Here is a 17,946-nt window from a genome sequence, read left to right as displayed (position 1 = left end):
GTTTTATATTTCTATGTTCTCTCTTGGCTGCGTTATCAAGCAATGCTCTCTCACTAGGATTAATTGCTAGTGTGAAGCAAGGAAAAAACAGAGATGTGGTGGAAGAATTGCACCATGCTGAAAATAGTAGAGTTTCCATATAACCACCCATGTGAATGTGCTAACAACAGAGCCTAATAATAGTGGAACCAAATACACTCTAATGGGATTATTTTTCTTGGCCAAAATGCTGAACTGAACTGATGCTACTTAGTGGATTAACATTCTTTGAACTTTTGGATGAAAAAGGCTTTAGTTATCTGCCTGTACCATAGCTGTTCCATGGTACATATTTACTGCTTCTTTAAAACATGTAATTAAATTAGCCTCATATGTGATTTGGGTCACTTTGCATTGCATGCAGCATCTTCCCCCAAAATCAAGGCAGATACAAAACCAGTGAAGCTATTTCAAGTCTGAGGGATTGTTTGTTTGTTTGCTTGTTTCATTTCAGTAAAGAGCCAAATCAGCAAAGAGTAAAGCGATGGGGATTTGGCATGGATGAAGCTCTGAAAGACCCAGTGGGAAGAGAACAGTTCCTCAAATTCCTGGAGTCCGAATTTAGTTCAGAGAATTTAAGGTTAGCTTCCCCCCCTCCACTCCTTGATATCTGGGCTGCCTAAAGAAATATTATAATTGGGATGAATCTGTTCTTTCTCCTCAGTGAGCTCAGCAGAGCCCACTCTCCCCCACCCATGGGGGTTCTTAAATGAGGCAACAGCAGGAATCCAATTTCACATCTGGCCTAGCTTATATAATCCTTCTGGGAAGGCTTCAGGGATGTTTCCCACTTTTCTTTTCCCCATTAGGGGAGTATATCCAGCAAGTAATCTGCCAGAGGAGAATCGTTCAGCCTTCCTGAGAATCTGACCAAATTATTTTGCCAGGGACCATTGTCAGATTATCCTGTTAATCATCCCTGTCCACATTATATTTTTCTTTCTGATGCTTAGAACAGAAGAAATAAAGGAAAAGCAGATTGACATGTTTTTAAGATCTATGTTTCTGCCTATTTTGTGAAGCCAACTGTTTCTCCACCTCTCTTTCTTTAAAAGGAATTTGCTAGTTCTAGATGTATATAAGAGAATAATTACATTATCTATATATAGGGTGAATTGGTTGAAATAGTGTTGCCCTAGGAAGATAATAGCCAAAGGGTGATACTGTTCAATGTACACTTTGTCCCACTGATTAGTCCTGGACAGTAGAAAAACATTTGATGTAGCAGGAGGAGCTGCAGTTGAATTAAGATATCAACCACCTAGTTATGCATGTTTGGGTGCCTCCTTGTGTTTTTTTTTGTTTTTTTTTTAAGATGTTAGTGATAGAAGGACAATTTCTTAAGGATGTGGATAATGTTTTATTGCATTATCACAGACAATTCAGGTATATTATTTCAATATAACATTCAAAGGAACATCTGCTTTCAGTTTCACAAGGGTAAGAAATTCTTTTAATGAAATAATGAATTTTGAGCTCAAGAAAACAGAGATTTGTAAAGATGCAGATGTTTTGTTTGTGGAACACAGAGTTTTAAAAGGTTAATAATGTGGCTATCCACATTGACAGTTGTATGGAGATGGCACCAGGTACACATAGGCTGGGACACAGAATTATCTGGTTGAAGGGATGTTGGAGGTCTTCTAGTTTAACCCCTGCCCAGTGCAGGAATCTTCATACTATCTCAGACAAATGGCTGCCCAATTTTTTCTTAAATACTTCCACCCACAACCTCAGGAGGCAGACTGTTCCCTTGTTTAATGGCTCTCACAGTCAGGAAATTCTTCCTTGTTTCAAGTTTAGATCTCTCACTGAAAAGCTTCCACCCATTGCTTCTCATCTTACCCTCACCTCAAGGGAGAATAAATCCACACCTTCTTCCTTGTGACAGCCCTTCATGTATTGTATGACTACTATCACGTCTCTCCATAATCTTCTCTTCTTTAGGTTAAACATACCATATTCCTTTAGCCTCCAAGTTCTTTGTCAGTCTTCTCTGCACTCTGCATCAATGCCTTCTATTCACACGCACAGAATAAAGATAAAGCCCAACAGAATTTAGCCAAAAATCTGAGAGGGGCTTTGCTTAGCTCTTTCCTGCTTTATTTTCTTTCTTATAATATTTCTTATGGTTTGGGTTCTTCTTCACTTTATCCTTTGATAGAGCTTCTTGCAAACTCATGTATTTCTCAAGGTGAATTTTAGTTCATTTATTTCATTATCAGCAGGCATTGGTTGATCAAAAATTGAAATTATTGTCTGAGCTGTTGAAAGGCCATTTTAATTACTAGCTTAGAATCCAAACAGGGAATTATCTTCCTCTTTTGTCCTCAGATTATTCCCCATTTCCTAATTGTTCCTTGTCCTCTAGGCATGATAGCTCTTCACTATCCCAATCTAAAACAGCATATTTATTGGAAAATAAGAAGGTACATGACTCACTTGCCATTTCTTTGTGTAGCAACAATTCCTCTATTTTGAGTTGTTTGGAGCATCTGTTGTTCATCTGAGACTCAGACCTCTTCTTCTGACATTTCTTTGGCTCGTTCTTACTCTTGGCCTTAGCTTTGTTGCTGCTTGTGCCATTGTTATTTGCATTCCCCATTTTCATTCCAATATGTGATTACTTCCTATGTAACTCATAGGAGATACAAAAATAAATAAACATGGATTCTCTTGCCACAAAAAGCTCTGAAATCAGGCAGATATGGCAAAAGCCATAGGAAGCTTAGAAGTTGTACTCTTAAGTGTTCGTTATCTTTCAGCCTCCTTTTCTTATAATTTTGATGGAAACTGGGTACAGGTCCATACATGCTGAAATGCAGCCCTCGTATCTTCACTGTTATCTTAACAATGCCTTTAACAGAGAATGTGAGGTCCCCATTCCATTGCATGAACCATCACTGCTGCTGAACATCTCTGGGCATCAATTTCTGTTAGGCAAGCATTTTGTTTGTGAGTAGGTGTCTATTTCTTTTTTTAAAAAATCAAAAAGACAAAATTTGTTCCACATACCTGATGACCCTCTTAGCATAGCTGTGAGCTATGGGTGGTGACTGTAGCCTTCTAGCCTTCCTGACTGGGAATAACGTGAGCTATGACCTTTTGGAAAGGCCAACTGGATGAAGATGCAAGAGATCTCTTGCTTGATGAATACTCCTTGTTAGAATGACTAACTAGAGAATCAAAGAGAGATAAGAGGCCTTGACTGAACACTGTTACTGACCTATCCTTGTGGGCTGAGGAGGTTATTCAAGGTTGATTATGAAAAAGAAACTGTTCTTTGGTGTGAGTTATCCTGTTACATAATTTAAATAGCTATTTAAATATTGACTTGTTTATATTGTGATTTTCTACACAGTCTTCTGCACAAGAGTAATTATATTCTTCTAAACCAAACTGTCAGTTATTGAATCCAAAGAATTTTAATCCAGTGACATACCCTTTTCAATCAGTGCGTTGGTTTAGTGGAACAAGCAAGAGAGCAAGTATTTATTTTTCACTGATTCCTCTACTCTCTGAAGCTTTTTGTCTTTTCAGAAGGTTGAAGGTTATTTGGAAGGGTTAGGGTGTTAAAGGTATAAATCCAGGGGCATTGGCTCTTAGTACCTGATGACCCACTGACCACAGATAGTCAAGGATTTACTCTGTGACCCCTCTTTAGCTATTACTTTGCTTGTCTAAAATATTGCTCTCAGGTCATTTCCTTCTGCTTTCCTTTCCTTGCACATGTGCACATAGGATGTAGGATTTACTTAGCTAGGGACTAAGCTTTGCCTATCCCTATAATGGATTTCCTCTAAATCAATCTCATTTCCTAAAATCTGCTACACTAATCATTGTTTAACTCAGATGTGTGTGCACATGCATGCACAGAATATTTCAACCTCCAACATAGAGTTCCTTTCTAGGACAGAATAGCATCTATCACAGAAGGCTGCAGGAGATCAAAGGAATGATGAAAATTTAGAATGGGTTTGCAATGCATAGATGGGATTGCAAACCCATCACTAGACAGATTCCACTGGTTCCTGTCTGACACTGGTGTTCCATATATGATTTCTTGGCCACTGTCAATCAAACTAGAATCCTGAAGAAAACTCTCTGGGGATGATTTTTTTCAAATCAAACACTGTACCTGTCTTATATTGATAAATTCTACATTCAGTGTTGACTATTTATGGATGTAATTAAAACAATGGATATCTTCAATCCCATAGTGATTAGAATACTGCAATTTCTCCATTTCTACACTGCATATTGCCAAGTCCTTCAGTTTTAAAGTGTGATTATAGATTACTGAAAGCAGTCACTGAAGACAAAATGAGCCAGTATTGCCTCTAGTTCCCATATCTACAACCACAGCATCGACAGATTCTGGTGTTTCGGTCAAACTGGCAAAACCAATATGTGCCACCATGGTGCACATATAAAAGGGGTGGAGCTTGAATCACAACAGTGCAGCATTTGTTTTATCATTTGTTCCCCCTGGACCCCTTCCCCTAAATGCATCTGTCCACAAGATATGCCTAATAAATAAAATTACACTGCCTTAAATGCAGTTGCCCTCACATTGGAGACACTTGCATGTTCAGCTGCTTTGAACTCAAACCAGGGTAAGAAGCTTGCAGATATCAATCACTGCAAATTTTGACATGTCTATAGACAATTTACTAGCTCCTGGGAGCATCCGCAGTTATTTATCCATCACATTTGGCACTTCCTATAATATAAAGCATTTCTGAAATATTTACACATATATCAAAGTGTCTGTCTGTCTGTCTGTCTGTCTGTCTGTCTATCTATCTATCTATCTATCTATCTATCTATCTATCTATCTATCTATCTATCATCTATTGGTTATGTTCAAATACACATTTTGAGAGAAAATACACAAGAACTATATGGATGAGAAATGGCCAGATTCACCTGGTCCACACTAAAGTGTATATGGGATTCCAGATAGATGATGCGGTCCTTTCAGGCTTCTACATGTATTTTTAAAGGGATGTTTTAAAAGTCAAAACAACCTTTTAAGATGACAATATCCTGTCCCATAACTGCTGTTTGCCCATTTCCTTATATAGGTTCTGGTTAGCAGTAGAAGATCTGAAGAAGAGACCCATACGTGAGGTTCCTGCCAGAGTACAGGAAATCTGGCAAGAATTTCTTGCTCCTGGAGCACCGAGTGCCATTAATCTAGACTCAAAAAGTTATGATAAAACCACACAGAATGTGAAGGAACCAGGGCGATATACATTTGACGATGCTCAGGTTAGTAGATCTGTTTGTACAGGTAGGTACAAATGTCTTGATGTTGATGGAGATATAGTGCAGTGAAAAACTGTTTCTGGCTTTACCATTCCTAATATTCCAAATGTATATTTAACAAAAAGTACTATATACATACAATATGCTAAAACTGCTTAAATTCTATTATAATGACTTGCCCACTAATTAAAAATAGGCATGCTCCAATGAATCCTAGATATGATTTCCCTGAAACCAACACAAATGTTGTCTCCTAATAATAAAGTTTCTTAATAAGCATAGATCTTACTGTTGTTTATAGGCGAACAAAGTTCATTTGCATTCTAGAAATTATAGAAGTAATGGAAACGCAATGTAACTTGCTTTCCTCTTGCAGCTAGCTGCACAACTATCCTAAGCAACAGGTCAGTTCCTAAAGTTTTGGGAATGGCCACAGAGCTACTCCAAACTGTAATTTTTAAGGAACAGAAGGAGAAAGTATGACAAAAGCAGGGTTGTGTTGTAGTAATGGAAGCTCTGCCTCTGTTGTACACATAATGTGCGTACAAAAAAGATGGAGCTTGCGTCATGATGCCACAATGCTGCTTTTGTCACTGGCTTGCCTTCATTCCCACTAAGGATGCCTCTGGCTATGGAAGTATTTGATTAAACTGAATTAATTTAATTTAATTTAAAATGAAATAACATTTTGCTTTTATCTTGGCCCTACCTGCTTTTTGCTAAGTGCTCTCCTTGGCTCAAATAACATTATACATTACTCTGCATTAAAACAAATTTTCTACAGAATGTCAACATCTTTTTCATAAATGGTCTTTCCTCCAAAGTATTACATGTTGTTGAGCTTTTCAGTGTGCAAATTGTCCTGTGAATTGTGATATATTGCTTCAGATTAGTTTACTTGGCATTGGGGTTACCAATAAAATTATTAGGCTGTTCTACCCCAAGATGTGACTAGCACAAGAAACAAATACAAGGCCTGATTCAAAATATAAAACCTGTTGTTTACTCACATAGTTTTCAGATGCAAACTGAATACCTGTTTTATAGAAGGCAAGCCACTTAATTAATCCAAACCACCCTAAAACATTTTCAGAAAAAATATTTATTTCCTCAAATGAATTGAAGATCATACCCAAATTCAGTCTCCCCCAGATGTATAAACTAAATCAACTTAGCTGAATTTGATCCTGAACTTACAGCGTGTTGGCCAAAGAGGTTGGCTGTAGCTGCCTGCTTCTTCCGGACAGGGCCAAGAGGCGTAGGGCAGTGTTGTCCAAACTTGGCCACTTTAAGATGAGTGGACTTCAACTCCTAGAATTCCCCAGCCAGCCATGCTGGCTAGGGAATTCTGGGAGTTGAAGTCCACTCATCTTAAAGTGGCTAAGTTTGGACAACACTGGCGTAGGGACACAGAGGTTCTTTGAAAATGCTTCTGAAGCTTTCTACAGTACTGGCTAAAATCTATACAGCAAATGCTAACAGCCTTTCACACCACTAGATGGCTGCCTATATTCATATTTTCCACACCAGCCTTCTTGTTGGTCTCTCCTGTAGGTTTGTGTTAGTGCAGGTGACTGGCTAGTGCAGTGTTTCTCAAACTTGACAACTTTAAGATGTGTGGACTTCAACTCCCAGAATTCCCCAGCTCCCCACATATCTTAAACATCTCTGTGTTTAAGACTGTGGGTTGAAGTGAGCCATGTTCTCTACTCGTTTTGGTAGCTGTGTTATATGAAAAATATCAGCTGGCAGCTGTTTAAACAGAAGTGCTATTGTTTAGAAATGCAAAAGTCTTTTATGTACACTTTATCCTGATGTACCTTTAAAGATTGTAGAAATCCTCAGATGTTCATTTAGCAGGTAATTACTCAGAAGCAAGGCTTTTCAGTAGCAGCTTCCCAATTATACTATCATTTGTTATCTTTTCAGCATCAGGAAAATACTTTTTAAGAAATCTCTTGGTCTTTTAATGCTTTGTATCTTCATTCTGCTGCTCAGTCTTTCCCTCCATCTTCTTATGATATCCCTTTTAGCCTCTAGTTCTGTTACTGGATTATTTTATTTGTTTTATAATTATATAAAATTCTTTGTATTTACTCACTTCAGAGACTCCAAGAAATTTACAATAAATGACATAAAAAAGAGACCTATAGAAAAAGAAACCCAAATGAACCAATAATACCATTTTCTTTTTTAAAAAGGGCTCAGAAATAAAAATACCCCAAACCATCACCAGCACTCAAAATCTCTACCAAATAAAATTGTTTTCATCACCTTGAAAAAGGCTAAGAGTTTTTTTGGAGGGTAAGACAAGTACTTTGGGGGCAGCCACAGAGGAAGATCACTTCAGGGCCTTTGTTCCCTTGAGCCCATATGGGTTGGGGATCCTTGGCATCCCCCTGTGGGGATGACCACCTAGGACATGTGGTTGAGAGAAATGCCCTGCAGATACAGATTATTGTTTTTTGATTTACATGGATTTTGATTTATAGTTTTATGATGTGTGTTATTCAGGGTAATGTTAGCTATAGGACAACTAAATGATCTTAGAAATAAACAAACATGTCTCTATAAGCCAAATGCATGGTGTTAGTCATGTCCCCACCTTCCCAAGCAGTGAAAAGTTCTAGGAACAAAAGCTCTTCTAACAGTTTCACTGCTACTTTGCACTACTTCACTTCCACACTAATCAAGCGCTCCATTATCAGAGTAACAACCCTAACCTCCCATAAGAGGTGCTGTGTAAGAACATTATTCAGATGAGCACAATCACTCTGCAGCAACCCAGAACACCAGAAGAAGGAAACAGACCACCTATACAACATCTTCCAACAAAATGGATAACCCATGCAACTTCATCAAAAAGCGCCTGACCACTCAACCCACCACAGCAAAACCAACACAAACTATGAAAAGGATACACTACCATACATCAAAAACATATCAGAAACAGCCAACAGACTATTACAACCACATAGCATTACCATAGCACACAAACTAAGTAAAGCCCTCCAAAACATCTTAACTAAACCAAAAGAACCAGTAGCCCAAGAACAAAAAACAGGAGTCATCTACAACATACAGTGTAAGGACTGTCACAACCACTATGTAGGACAGATAGGCAGAAGACTAGCAGAGTGTGTCCATGAACACCAACTAGCAGAAGACATGATGAAAACTCCTTAATCTCACAACACATGGACAGACTCAACCATAATTTTAGCTGGGAAACTGTGAGCGTCCTAGACCAAACCAAACCAAACCAAAAATGCTAGGGAATCCCTGGAAGCTTGGCACTCAGACACATTAACCATCAATAGACACATAGAGATAAACCACATTTATACACCATTCAAAAGAGACAATAAGAAAGTTAAGAAGGAAACAAAAAGACCAGAACACATCCTCTCCAGCAGCCAACACCCAGATTAGCAGGGATTAACACCAGACAAACAAGCAGAAAACAATACTCTGATCAAGGAACCACTAAGGAGACAAGCAATCAAGCAAACAATCAAGCAGAAAACAATACTGTAATCAAGGAACCACCGAGAATAATACCACACCCCATCAACACTGGCAGGGCAAGCTATTATATATAAACAGGGAGCAAACTCCATGCTCACAAGCACTTATGATATTACCTAGCTGGGTAATGAAATGTCTGCAATCTAACAACCAAACTCAGAGAGCACCAAGGATTCCACAGTTTCACTTCTGTCAGAAGAGATTTTTTTTGTAATATTTGGTTTATTTATAAGTAAAATATGGAGCACTGAAAGCCTGTAACAGCTCAGTGCCCTGCAGCAGGTAACTCATGAGAGGTTTCTGACTAGCCACCTTCCTTTCAAACTTCTACTCTGACTTGGTTTTCTGCGTCTCATTTTGTTGGTTCTCAGTCTGCTTTCCAAAAGCAGTCTCATCCCTCCCTTTCTTTGTTTGAGAAGGATTCATGTACCCCTCCTACATACAGGTAGTCCCCAGTTTAAGAACAAGTTCTGTTCCCCATTCCTAAATCAAATTTGTATGTAAGCCAGAACAGTATTGTTGCATATTACTGTATAAGTAGTATTGTGTAATTAACTTGAACCATTGTGTATTTAACTCGAACCATTGTGTATTTAACTCAAATTTTGCTACAATAGGCTCTGTTCTTAACCATAGGTCATCCTTAAACCGGGCATTCTTAACCTGGGGACTACCTGTAGTTGCTCCTGTTGAGGAGACAAGGATTTCAACAAAACATTCAGCATTATTTACTTTCCATCCCCTGATGCAATATGGCATCAGACCAAACTGATTGTAATTATCCCAAACTCAGTAATCTGGCAACAATCTCACATCTGTAGATTTTTCTTAAGCAATCAGTACTTTAAGGATATCACAGACCCTAAGTTCTGTGTATCCTGACATGTTTGCACTATAACTGTAGTAAAGACTAATACATGCAAATTAGGTCAATTGCCATCCAAAGCCTCTTTTTTGCTGAATCAAACTGGCTTGTGCAGAACACTCCCATAATGCTTGGATTGATGCTAATTCTTGCTAATTTCGTTAATTGAAAAACTTGTTTGCAAGTTTGTTAGAAATCATTTAGCAAGCACTGTATGAACAGAACCAAATTTTAGGCTGCCCTAGGAATGAATGTAATACATACACAATAATCTGCATTATTTTTCTGGTTTGTATTCTATTTTTTAAAAAACTACTTTCAAAAGATCAGATTTCATTGTGTAAACTTTCCGATATTCTTTCACTTTAGGAGCACATCTACAAATTGATGAAAAGTGATTCATATCCACGTTTTATACGTTCCAGTGCCTACCAGGAATTACTGCAGGCCAAGAAGAAGGTATTATTCCATCTTTTCTATGTATTTCCATTCTTTCAGCAGTGGTTCCCTTTCTATCATACTTTCTCTCCTTGGGTAAATGAGCTGCATATCTGGTAGGTGAAGAGTTTAGTTCAGTCTGAGCATCACATAATGATGGTGGGATCCATGCCTATATTCATTTTGCATCTTTGCATGACCAAATTAATTCCGTTTTGACATTCCCATTGTATAATTCTTATATGAATCATAGGACTATAACTTAGGAAAAAGTTAAGAGTAGGTCAAAAAGTTTTAGAAAAACCCATAAGTATAGTTATATATTGATTCTTACTTTGCATCAGATATAAATTAACTGTATAAAGCTACAAACACTGAGTTTGTTTTATCTAAGATTTTTATAGTCGAAGCTGACCCACTGAGCTCAGTCAGGATTCAGTCCATACCTAATAAATGCATGCAATTTTAGAGAGATAAAATTCCTTGGTTACTGGGAATTCTGTTTTCATGTTACAGTGGTTCTGTTCAGTGTTTGTGTCTGAAAAACAGAATTCCAGCCAGGGTAGCCATTAAAACTTCCTAAGAAAGGCAGACAGGGATAGTAAGGAAGGAGAACATGATGAAAGAAAGGACAGTGAACTTAATGTCCCCAAAACATAGCAATAACAAATAATCTTAAATGTGTACTTACCACACTTATCTAGACTCTACTTACTCTTACACATACTTTTATTTCTAGCACACTCAGTACTTTCTCTGTTTTATCCACCATCTCCTCTCCCCATTCATTCTTGGTGGGACTTTTGGCCACCAAAAGAAAGAAGAAAGAGCTTGCCTCAGTGCTCAGCCATTTGTTTTGCCTTGCCAACCTTCTTCCTGATTAGACTATTCTGCCTCACCAACACATAAACTTCTTGGAGCCAGCCAAATCAGTCTCATGCCTACTTGTACTCTTACTGCCTCCACATCATATCCTGCTAGTCATCTGGAGAGTAAGATTAGCAGATCTAGATTGCAAAAACCCAGCCCGCTAGGTAGCAGGGGAAAAAAATCAGGAAACACTAAGTCTTTGCTGCCATCTAGCAGTTGCCTGGATTTTTGCAGTCCAGACTGATTAGCCCTACCAGAGAGGAGACAGAAGCAGATCAAACACAAAAGGTGAATCCTCCAGAGGGTAGAGGGCAAACTTCAAAAACTTCAGATTGTTCTGCATAATTCTGGACAACTGGCCACCCTAATTCTAGTGCATATAGCAGGGGTGGATAGCCTGGGTACACCATTCCCACCTCAGAATCATCAGTCACTCCACCCTTGATCTTTCCTTTTGAGAAGAAAAGTCTGAAAATAGGCTCCTGTATGTGGTTAGAAGAATCTGGGATTAGAAACTCTATCTTATTAAGGTTTCTGATCATGGATAGTTTCTGCATAGAGCCAAACAAGCTGAGATACCTCCTTTAGATCTTCCTACTCAATGTGTATCAATGGAACCAAGACCTGCCATGGAGGAGGAGTTTGATGTTGGGAATGTTTTGACTTTTATTATTTCAAAATATTTATTATTACTATGACTATTAATTTTGGAAGTCCATGGAGGTCATCTGGAGTGTTATGGGCACCATGGCACATACAGACTCTGTGTTATTGAGTTGTACTACTAGTGGATCCCCAGGACACAGTTACTGGGACACTCCTTTGTGTAAGCCCCCTGAAATAAATACTATAATGACCATGGATGCACAGAGAGAACTTACTTGGGTTGTGGGGAATAGGTATGCATGGATGGCCTGCTTCCATTGGTTTTGCACATCTGAATTTGTGGATCTCTGCACATTCCCCATGGAGATTTTAAAAGGCTCCAGAAGGAGGTTCAATTAACTCTGATGACACAGGGCTTCAAATCATCAGATCTCTGGATACAACCAAATATACTTATGTAGTTTGTTTCAGATGTTTTTGCTGGATGTACAAAGATCTAGTAGGAAAAAAAAAATTAGTGTAGAAACAGTGGAGAGCAGGTTTTCTAGCTTTATGTAGAACGATGCTTGGATAGGACTGGTTTCTTATATCAGTCTGTAAAACTAGAAAGACAGAAGATAAAGAAACCAACAGTGCAGATTCATAATCCAGTTTTGTAGTTAGTTCGCGTTCCTTCCCTTTAAATGGTTAAAAACAATAGGAAACCAAGAAAAAAATGGAAACCATCCAAATAGCAAGTTTAGGAAGGGCATCTACTAGGGATGCAACAAAATAATTCCTCTCCCAAAGCTCGTATTGGCTCTGTGAGATAATAGCAACTTGGCAGGGCATCTTGTTGGGACTGTGGCAGCCATCTCCCTGTACATCAGGGATCTGATCTAGATTATTCAACTTACGCTATTTAGCATTTTAAAAGATACAGGGAACTCAGAGCAATGCATTGCCCTTACATTTAATGGCCTGTGTGCCTTGAGAACCGTTTCAAACCCACTCCTTCTCACTTTTGAGATAGTATTAATACAGTAAATAAATGGAGATCTGAAGCAAACAGAAGAGGTTTTTTTAAACAAAATTAGTTTATGTTCTTAGATTTTGTAAGTGGTCATGCAATTGGCAGAGTGTGCAGGGCTCCTTGTCCTGTTTTAATTTCATGTTTGTTTTGTATTATCCCAGTTTGATCAGCTTGGCAGTTATTTCTAAGCAAAAGCTCTGATCTCGTACGTCAGTGCTGTTCTCCATCCAGTGGATCAGCACTGTCAAAGCTGACCCAGGCAGACATCCATGTAAGGGGGGTGGATGAAGCATGGGACAAATGCTCTGGGTGCCAAGTGTGATTCTCTCTGCCCCACCCCTTCCAGCTGCTCTGTGCTCCTCTGCATGCCTAAGACTACATTCAGGTGGGCAACCTATACACCTCTATGCATTTGTACCTCCCTGCATCAGGTGAAAATTGTGGGGGAAAATATATTTTCCCTTCTATTGCTATGAGCATTTCATCTTCTACACTTGCTTTTGTGCTGTGGGTTTTTTCCCCCCATGACTTTTGTGTTTTAGCAACCCATTGCTTCATTGTCCTTTTATTTTCGTGGTCTGTTCTTTTTTTTGGCTTCTTTTGCTTTTGTTTCCCCTTTATATTTTTTTCTTTCACAAGTTGGGAAATACACTGGATCGCCGAACATCATTTGAGAAATTCACACGAAGTGTGGTAAGTTTATAACCTCATGAGCCTTACGGTTGACGGATTGTCCTCTGATATTATGTGGGTTATGTTGACACTGAACTCCAGCCACCAGGGGCTGTTACAAGCCAGGCTCTGCTGAAACGACTGGGAATGGCTTAAACAGCAAGAGCAGAGAAGCAGCTTAAACAACTTAACAATGCCACCTTGATATTTTCCCAGAAAAGGAAAACTGGAACCTTTTCTTTTAAGAAGTGAGAGAATAACGTTACTAGACTGGTTCCATTTCACCCTACATTTTCTTTTCAAAGCCACCTTTTTCAATAACATTAGATTGGGGTCTCTGGGATTTGTTTTAACAATGTGTGTGCCAATGCCTTTGGATCGCATTTTTCAACCATTGCATGGGTTCCAACTAAAGCATTCAACACATTTATTTTTGTAGGGCAGAAACATCCCAATTTTCCCCTGCCATAAAAACTGTACACCAACACTGAGGGCGAGCACTAACCTGTTATGAAAAGAGGTAGAAAGATCTTTGGCTTCTACTCCAGTTTGTTGACATTGTCCGCTGAGTTGTGTGCATTTCCTGTGCGCACGTGTGTGTGAGCGTGCATAAGTGTGCTGTATTGTGGCTTTTGCTGTTGCAGTCAGTTAACAAAGCTGTGTGTACTGAAGTGGTGATTTATGAAGAACATCAGCAAAGATCATGGTTTTTGTTTTTCTTGTCTTTATAAACCAATTCCTTTCATCGTTTCTAAATAAGCAAGGTTTGAAATGTTTTTAATATAATGATAAGAGCTACATAGCCGATAGAGATCATGAGTAGCATGATCTGGAGTGCTTTTGATGCCTGCAAGGAAAATTAGATATTTCTGGAGGATGGGACTTAGAAATTGATATTTAGGGAGAAACATTCTAATGTAATAGCAATAGAATGCAATATAAATGTAAGAATTACAGGATTTGGGGCTTTTTAATCCTCTCGTCCTATTAATTTCAAATAACCCTGGACACTAAGAATTCTTTGAGAATTGCCGCCCTGCTTGTCAGCCAAACAAACAAACAAACAAAAAATTAGTGGAGAGTCTGAAACAAAAACCCCTATTTTTGCATGGTGGTTTCACCACAGCATGTTACACTGTGAATTCTGTTATTGTTTGGGGACAAAAAAGATCTAGAAAAGCAGCATTATAACATTTGGAGATGTGTAACTGAATGCTCTCTTATAACTATAAAGTGATCTCCTTCAAGTCAAATTCAATCTCTGGTGACTTGCTGTATTGGCAGCAATGTAGAAGTAGTTTGCCATTGGCTATTTCCAGGATTTTTTTTTTTTTCATTCCCCAATATAATCTACAGCCCTGGTGTTGTCTGAAGATCTCTAAATACTAACCAGGTGCAATTCTGTTTAGCTTCTAAGGCCAGAGAAGTTCAGATACTGCCACCTCCTGAGACGTATAACTCATGAAATCATAAGACTCAAACAGAATATTGTGACCTCTGAACTCTAAAAAATATCTCTTTTGTGATAGCTATCAAAGTTTGTAAAGCCATAACCACACATTACCTGTGCCATTGTAACAAAGCATCCTCTATTTTTCCATCCTTCCTAGCTTAGATGATCAAGCTTCAACAAACTCCAGGCATGACTTGAGTCCATCTGAAATTTGAAAAATAGCTATTAATTCAGATGAGACTGGCTGGAGCTGCTTAGAACAGGGTTTGGATGTCCAGTATCCATAGCAGAAATATAATTGGGATTTGATGAGACATGACAGTATGGATAACAGAAGGGGTAGTTTGATGGGAGATTTATATTAGCCAGTTGCTTTGCTGGTCAGAATGTGAGAACCAAATGTAAATTATGTATCTTTTTGCTAGTAGAATTGACACAGTAAGAAATTCTAAAATGGCAACTCCATCCAGTTATTAAAATTAATGTATCAAGAGCATAAGCTCCAGCAAGTTGTCCTTACAAAATGTTTCCCACAATGGATCAGCAGCAACAGAAGTTCAGTGAGAGAAAAAGTGTTGAGGTGTATAAAAGATGTTGGTAATGCCCCTTCTAATACTGTGTGTGTCAGCAGGATTATAGAGACTGTGTCCCTTTCATTTAACACAGTGTTTTCTGCCTTTAACCAATCTAATGATCATAAAGTGCTAATAAATATAAGCACCTCAAATAACTAACTAGGTTAAAAAAACAGTCCAGTTCAATGAACTTATTAATGACATTTTCATCTAACCATCCTCCTATTGTTTATTTTCTTTTGTAGACATACTTGTGCTGGATGTACTGATGCCCAGTCATAAATATTCCCTGACTTCTGGGCTTCTGTACCAGTTGGCTAATGTTATAATACCCAGATACAACTCTAGCTGGTGAGGTAGTTTGGTAGATAGCATTATCGTTATCAGCTGCCATGACATGCTAACAGCAAAGGAATCTCCCTACAGTTATCTTTGGGCACCACAAGATACCTGATAAGTTATAGGCACAATAACTTGAGTGTGATCACAGTTTATTTCAGAAATTGTGAAATGCATGTGGTAGCTTCAAATATTTTACTTGTATTGTTATGCTCAGTGCCAAGAAAGTACAGTTTAGTGTAATTGTATATGAATGTAAAGTAGAAATTAGAAAAAAGAGAGGATCATAGAAACCACCATATCTGAATAATTTCCTTCTGCGTCTCTGAAACCTTTGGTTTTAGAACTGCAAAACCTCTGTGATTTTGTAGAAATATATACATTCATGCTGCCCATTGCTTTCAGCTCTATATTCTGCATCATATGAGAGATTCAAATGACTTTATGACAACCATTTGTTGTGCCATTGAGATGTCATTAATATATGGCCTCATGACATTATTGCTAATATTTAATTAATTGTTGTACGCCACCCAAAATCACCTTGTGTGAGATGGGCGGCTATATAAATATGATAAATAAATAAATAAATACAAGTGATAATCATCAAAAGAAAGGAAAGTTCAGATCTGATGAGTTTATAACCATGCAAACTTAATGTTGAGGAGGGTTATATGAATTTAATTATCATCAGCAATATAAATGGATTGTATTTAAAATGTAAGCCATATCAGCAATAGTGCATAATGAATTGGCTGTTTGATTGTTTAAACTCATTGCATTAGAATTCAGGACACCATAATGAAGCTCAGATCTTCCATTGCTGCCTTCAGAACATTGAACCTGACAGTTGGCCATTAACATCAGTATTTTGGCTGAGAAATCTGAAAATGTGCAGCTGAAATTGGATGTTTTTGGAATGTAATTTTAATGGCTTCCAGTGGGTACAATGTGAAAGTTTTAAGAGAGTGATGCTTTTTAAATCACTGGACTTTGATTTGCTCAGAGTATTCAAGCACGTATTGATCAAAGCAGACATATCCCCCCAAGTTCTTTGTATTTGGTTCTGTTTCCCTTGATGAGGACTGGAAGCTGGTTTTGTCAAGCAGTTCCAGTGACTCCTCACATTTGAGGTGACCCAAATTTCCATCTGTGCGGTTGTGCCTGGGATAACATGAACCTCTTGATACTGCAGTCACCAAGTGATGAACTATTCATATCTGCAATAGCCCAAGGACAGACATCTCCTATTTAATGTAGCAATGTGCAAAATGTTAGCCAGACAAGTAGGTGCTTGAAGATGAACTGGGTTTTCAGTGAACATGCCTCTGTCTTCTGTTTTCTTTTGTTTGTTTGTTTCTATCTTTTTCTCAGGGGAAATCGCTCACATCAAAGAGATTAACCAGTCTAGTGCAGTCCTACTAAAAGTATCACCTTGTAGCATGGAAGCAGACTCAGTCATTATACATACTTCGTAGCTCACTAATTGCCTGAAATCAAAGGACAATAGAACAAGATGTTGCATGAGCAAGGACCTGACTTGTTTTCTCTTGTGTATATCAAGGCATTACAGACTCCACGGGACTCACTAACCTTTTGATGCCTCCATTTTGAAAACTCTCTGCTCACTTTCGCCTTCGTATCAAGCTGGATCTGTGTCTATTTATTTTCTGCAAGCTCCAGTACAGTTTAAAAAAAAAAAAAAGCTTCTGTTAGGCACAGTTTATTTACAGTGCTGTCATTCACAAACTGGAAGACATGTAAAAAAAGAATATATTAATAAATATACCTAATATGGCATCACAGCTATTGCACAATAAATTAGCACAGAAGGTTCTGTCTCACAGGTGTATTCACATCAAGAAAGAAAGTCTGTGTCTTTGTCTGTTGTCTGTAAATTCTGTTAATGTTTCTTGCATTTATTTTTATACCATATTTTAAGGGGAAAAAAGAAATCCTTTTATTCCAAATGTATTAAAACTGATCCTTTCTCTGTAAATTTGTGTATGTTTATATTGTTGTTTTATCTTTCATTAAAATATGCAGAATCTCTTCTGTTTGGTAGATTTAAGCTTCTTGACTTGGTAGGAACACAAATAATTCAAACTATTTTGAACTATTCACTGTTTGCAGAATGCATTAATAACGACAACAAAATGCATGAATTACAAGGGGACTCAGAAGAATAGAAGAGGCAGTTCGGGAGTTCATGGCCATCATAACGGCCATGGGCCTAACCCAGATCATCCAGAGCCTGACACAGGGCAGTGGTCATATA

The 17,946-nt window shown here is 38.1% G+C and overlaps 1 protein-coding gene across 2 annotated transcripts in view; it reads left to right on the top strand.

The window, feature by feature from the left end:
- The window catches only part of RGS7 (regulator of G protein signaling 7), a 177,506-nt gene extending 159,797 nt beyond the window's left edge, over positions 1–17,709 (top strand). Inside the window, exons 14-18 of one of the 2 annotated variants that reach the window (XM_088143954.1) lie at positions 494–619; positions 5,127–5,313; positions 10,073–10,162; positions 13,269–13,322; positions 17,043–17,709. In XM_088143954.1, coding sequence (XP_088000080.1) covers positions 494–619; positions 5,127–5,313; positions 10,073–10,162; positions 13,269–13,322; positions 17,043–17,093 — 508 coding nt within the window. In that variant the 3' untranslated portion in view covers positions 17,094–17,709. The remainder of the gene's footprint in view (positions 1–493; positions 620–5,126; positions 5,314–10,072; positions 10,163–13,268; positions 13,323–17,042) is intronic. The other variant, XM_088143962.1, reaches the window with a different exon arrangement.
- Positions 17,710–17,946: the final 237 nt, after the last annotated feature.

Source organism: Python bivittatus, unplaced genomic scaffold (genome assembly GCF_059951505.1).
Source record: "Python bivittatus isolate LINGU-HERP-01145 unplaced genomic scaffold, Pbiv_v1 ctg000020_np1212, whole genome shotgun sequence".
Taxonomy (NCBI): domain Eukaryota; kingdom Metazoa; phylum Chordata; class Lepidosauria; order Squamata; family Pythonidae; genus Python; species Python bivittatus.
Note: the sequence above shows the minus strand (reverse complement) of the source record. Positions and strands in the feature narration are given on the sequence as shown.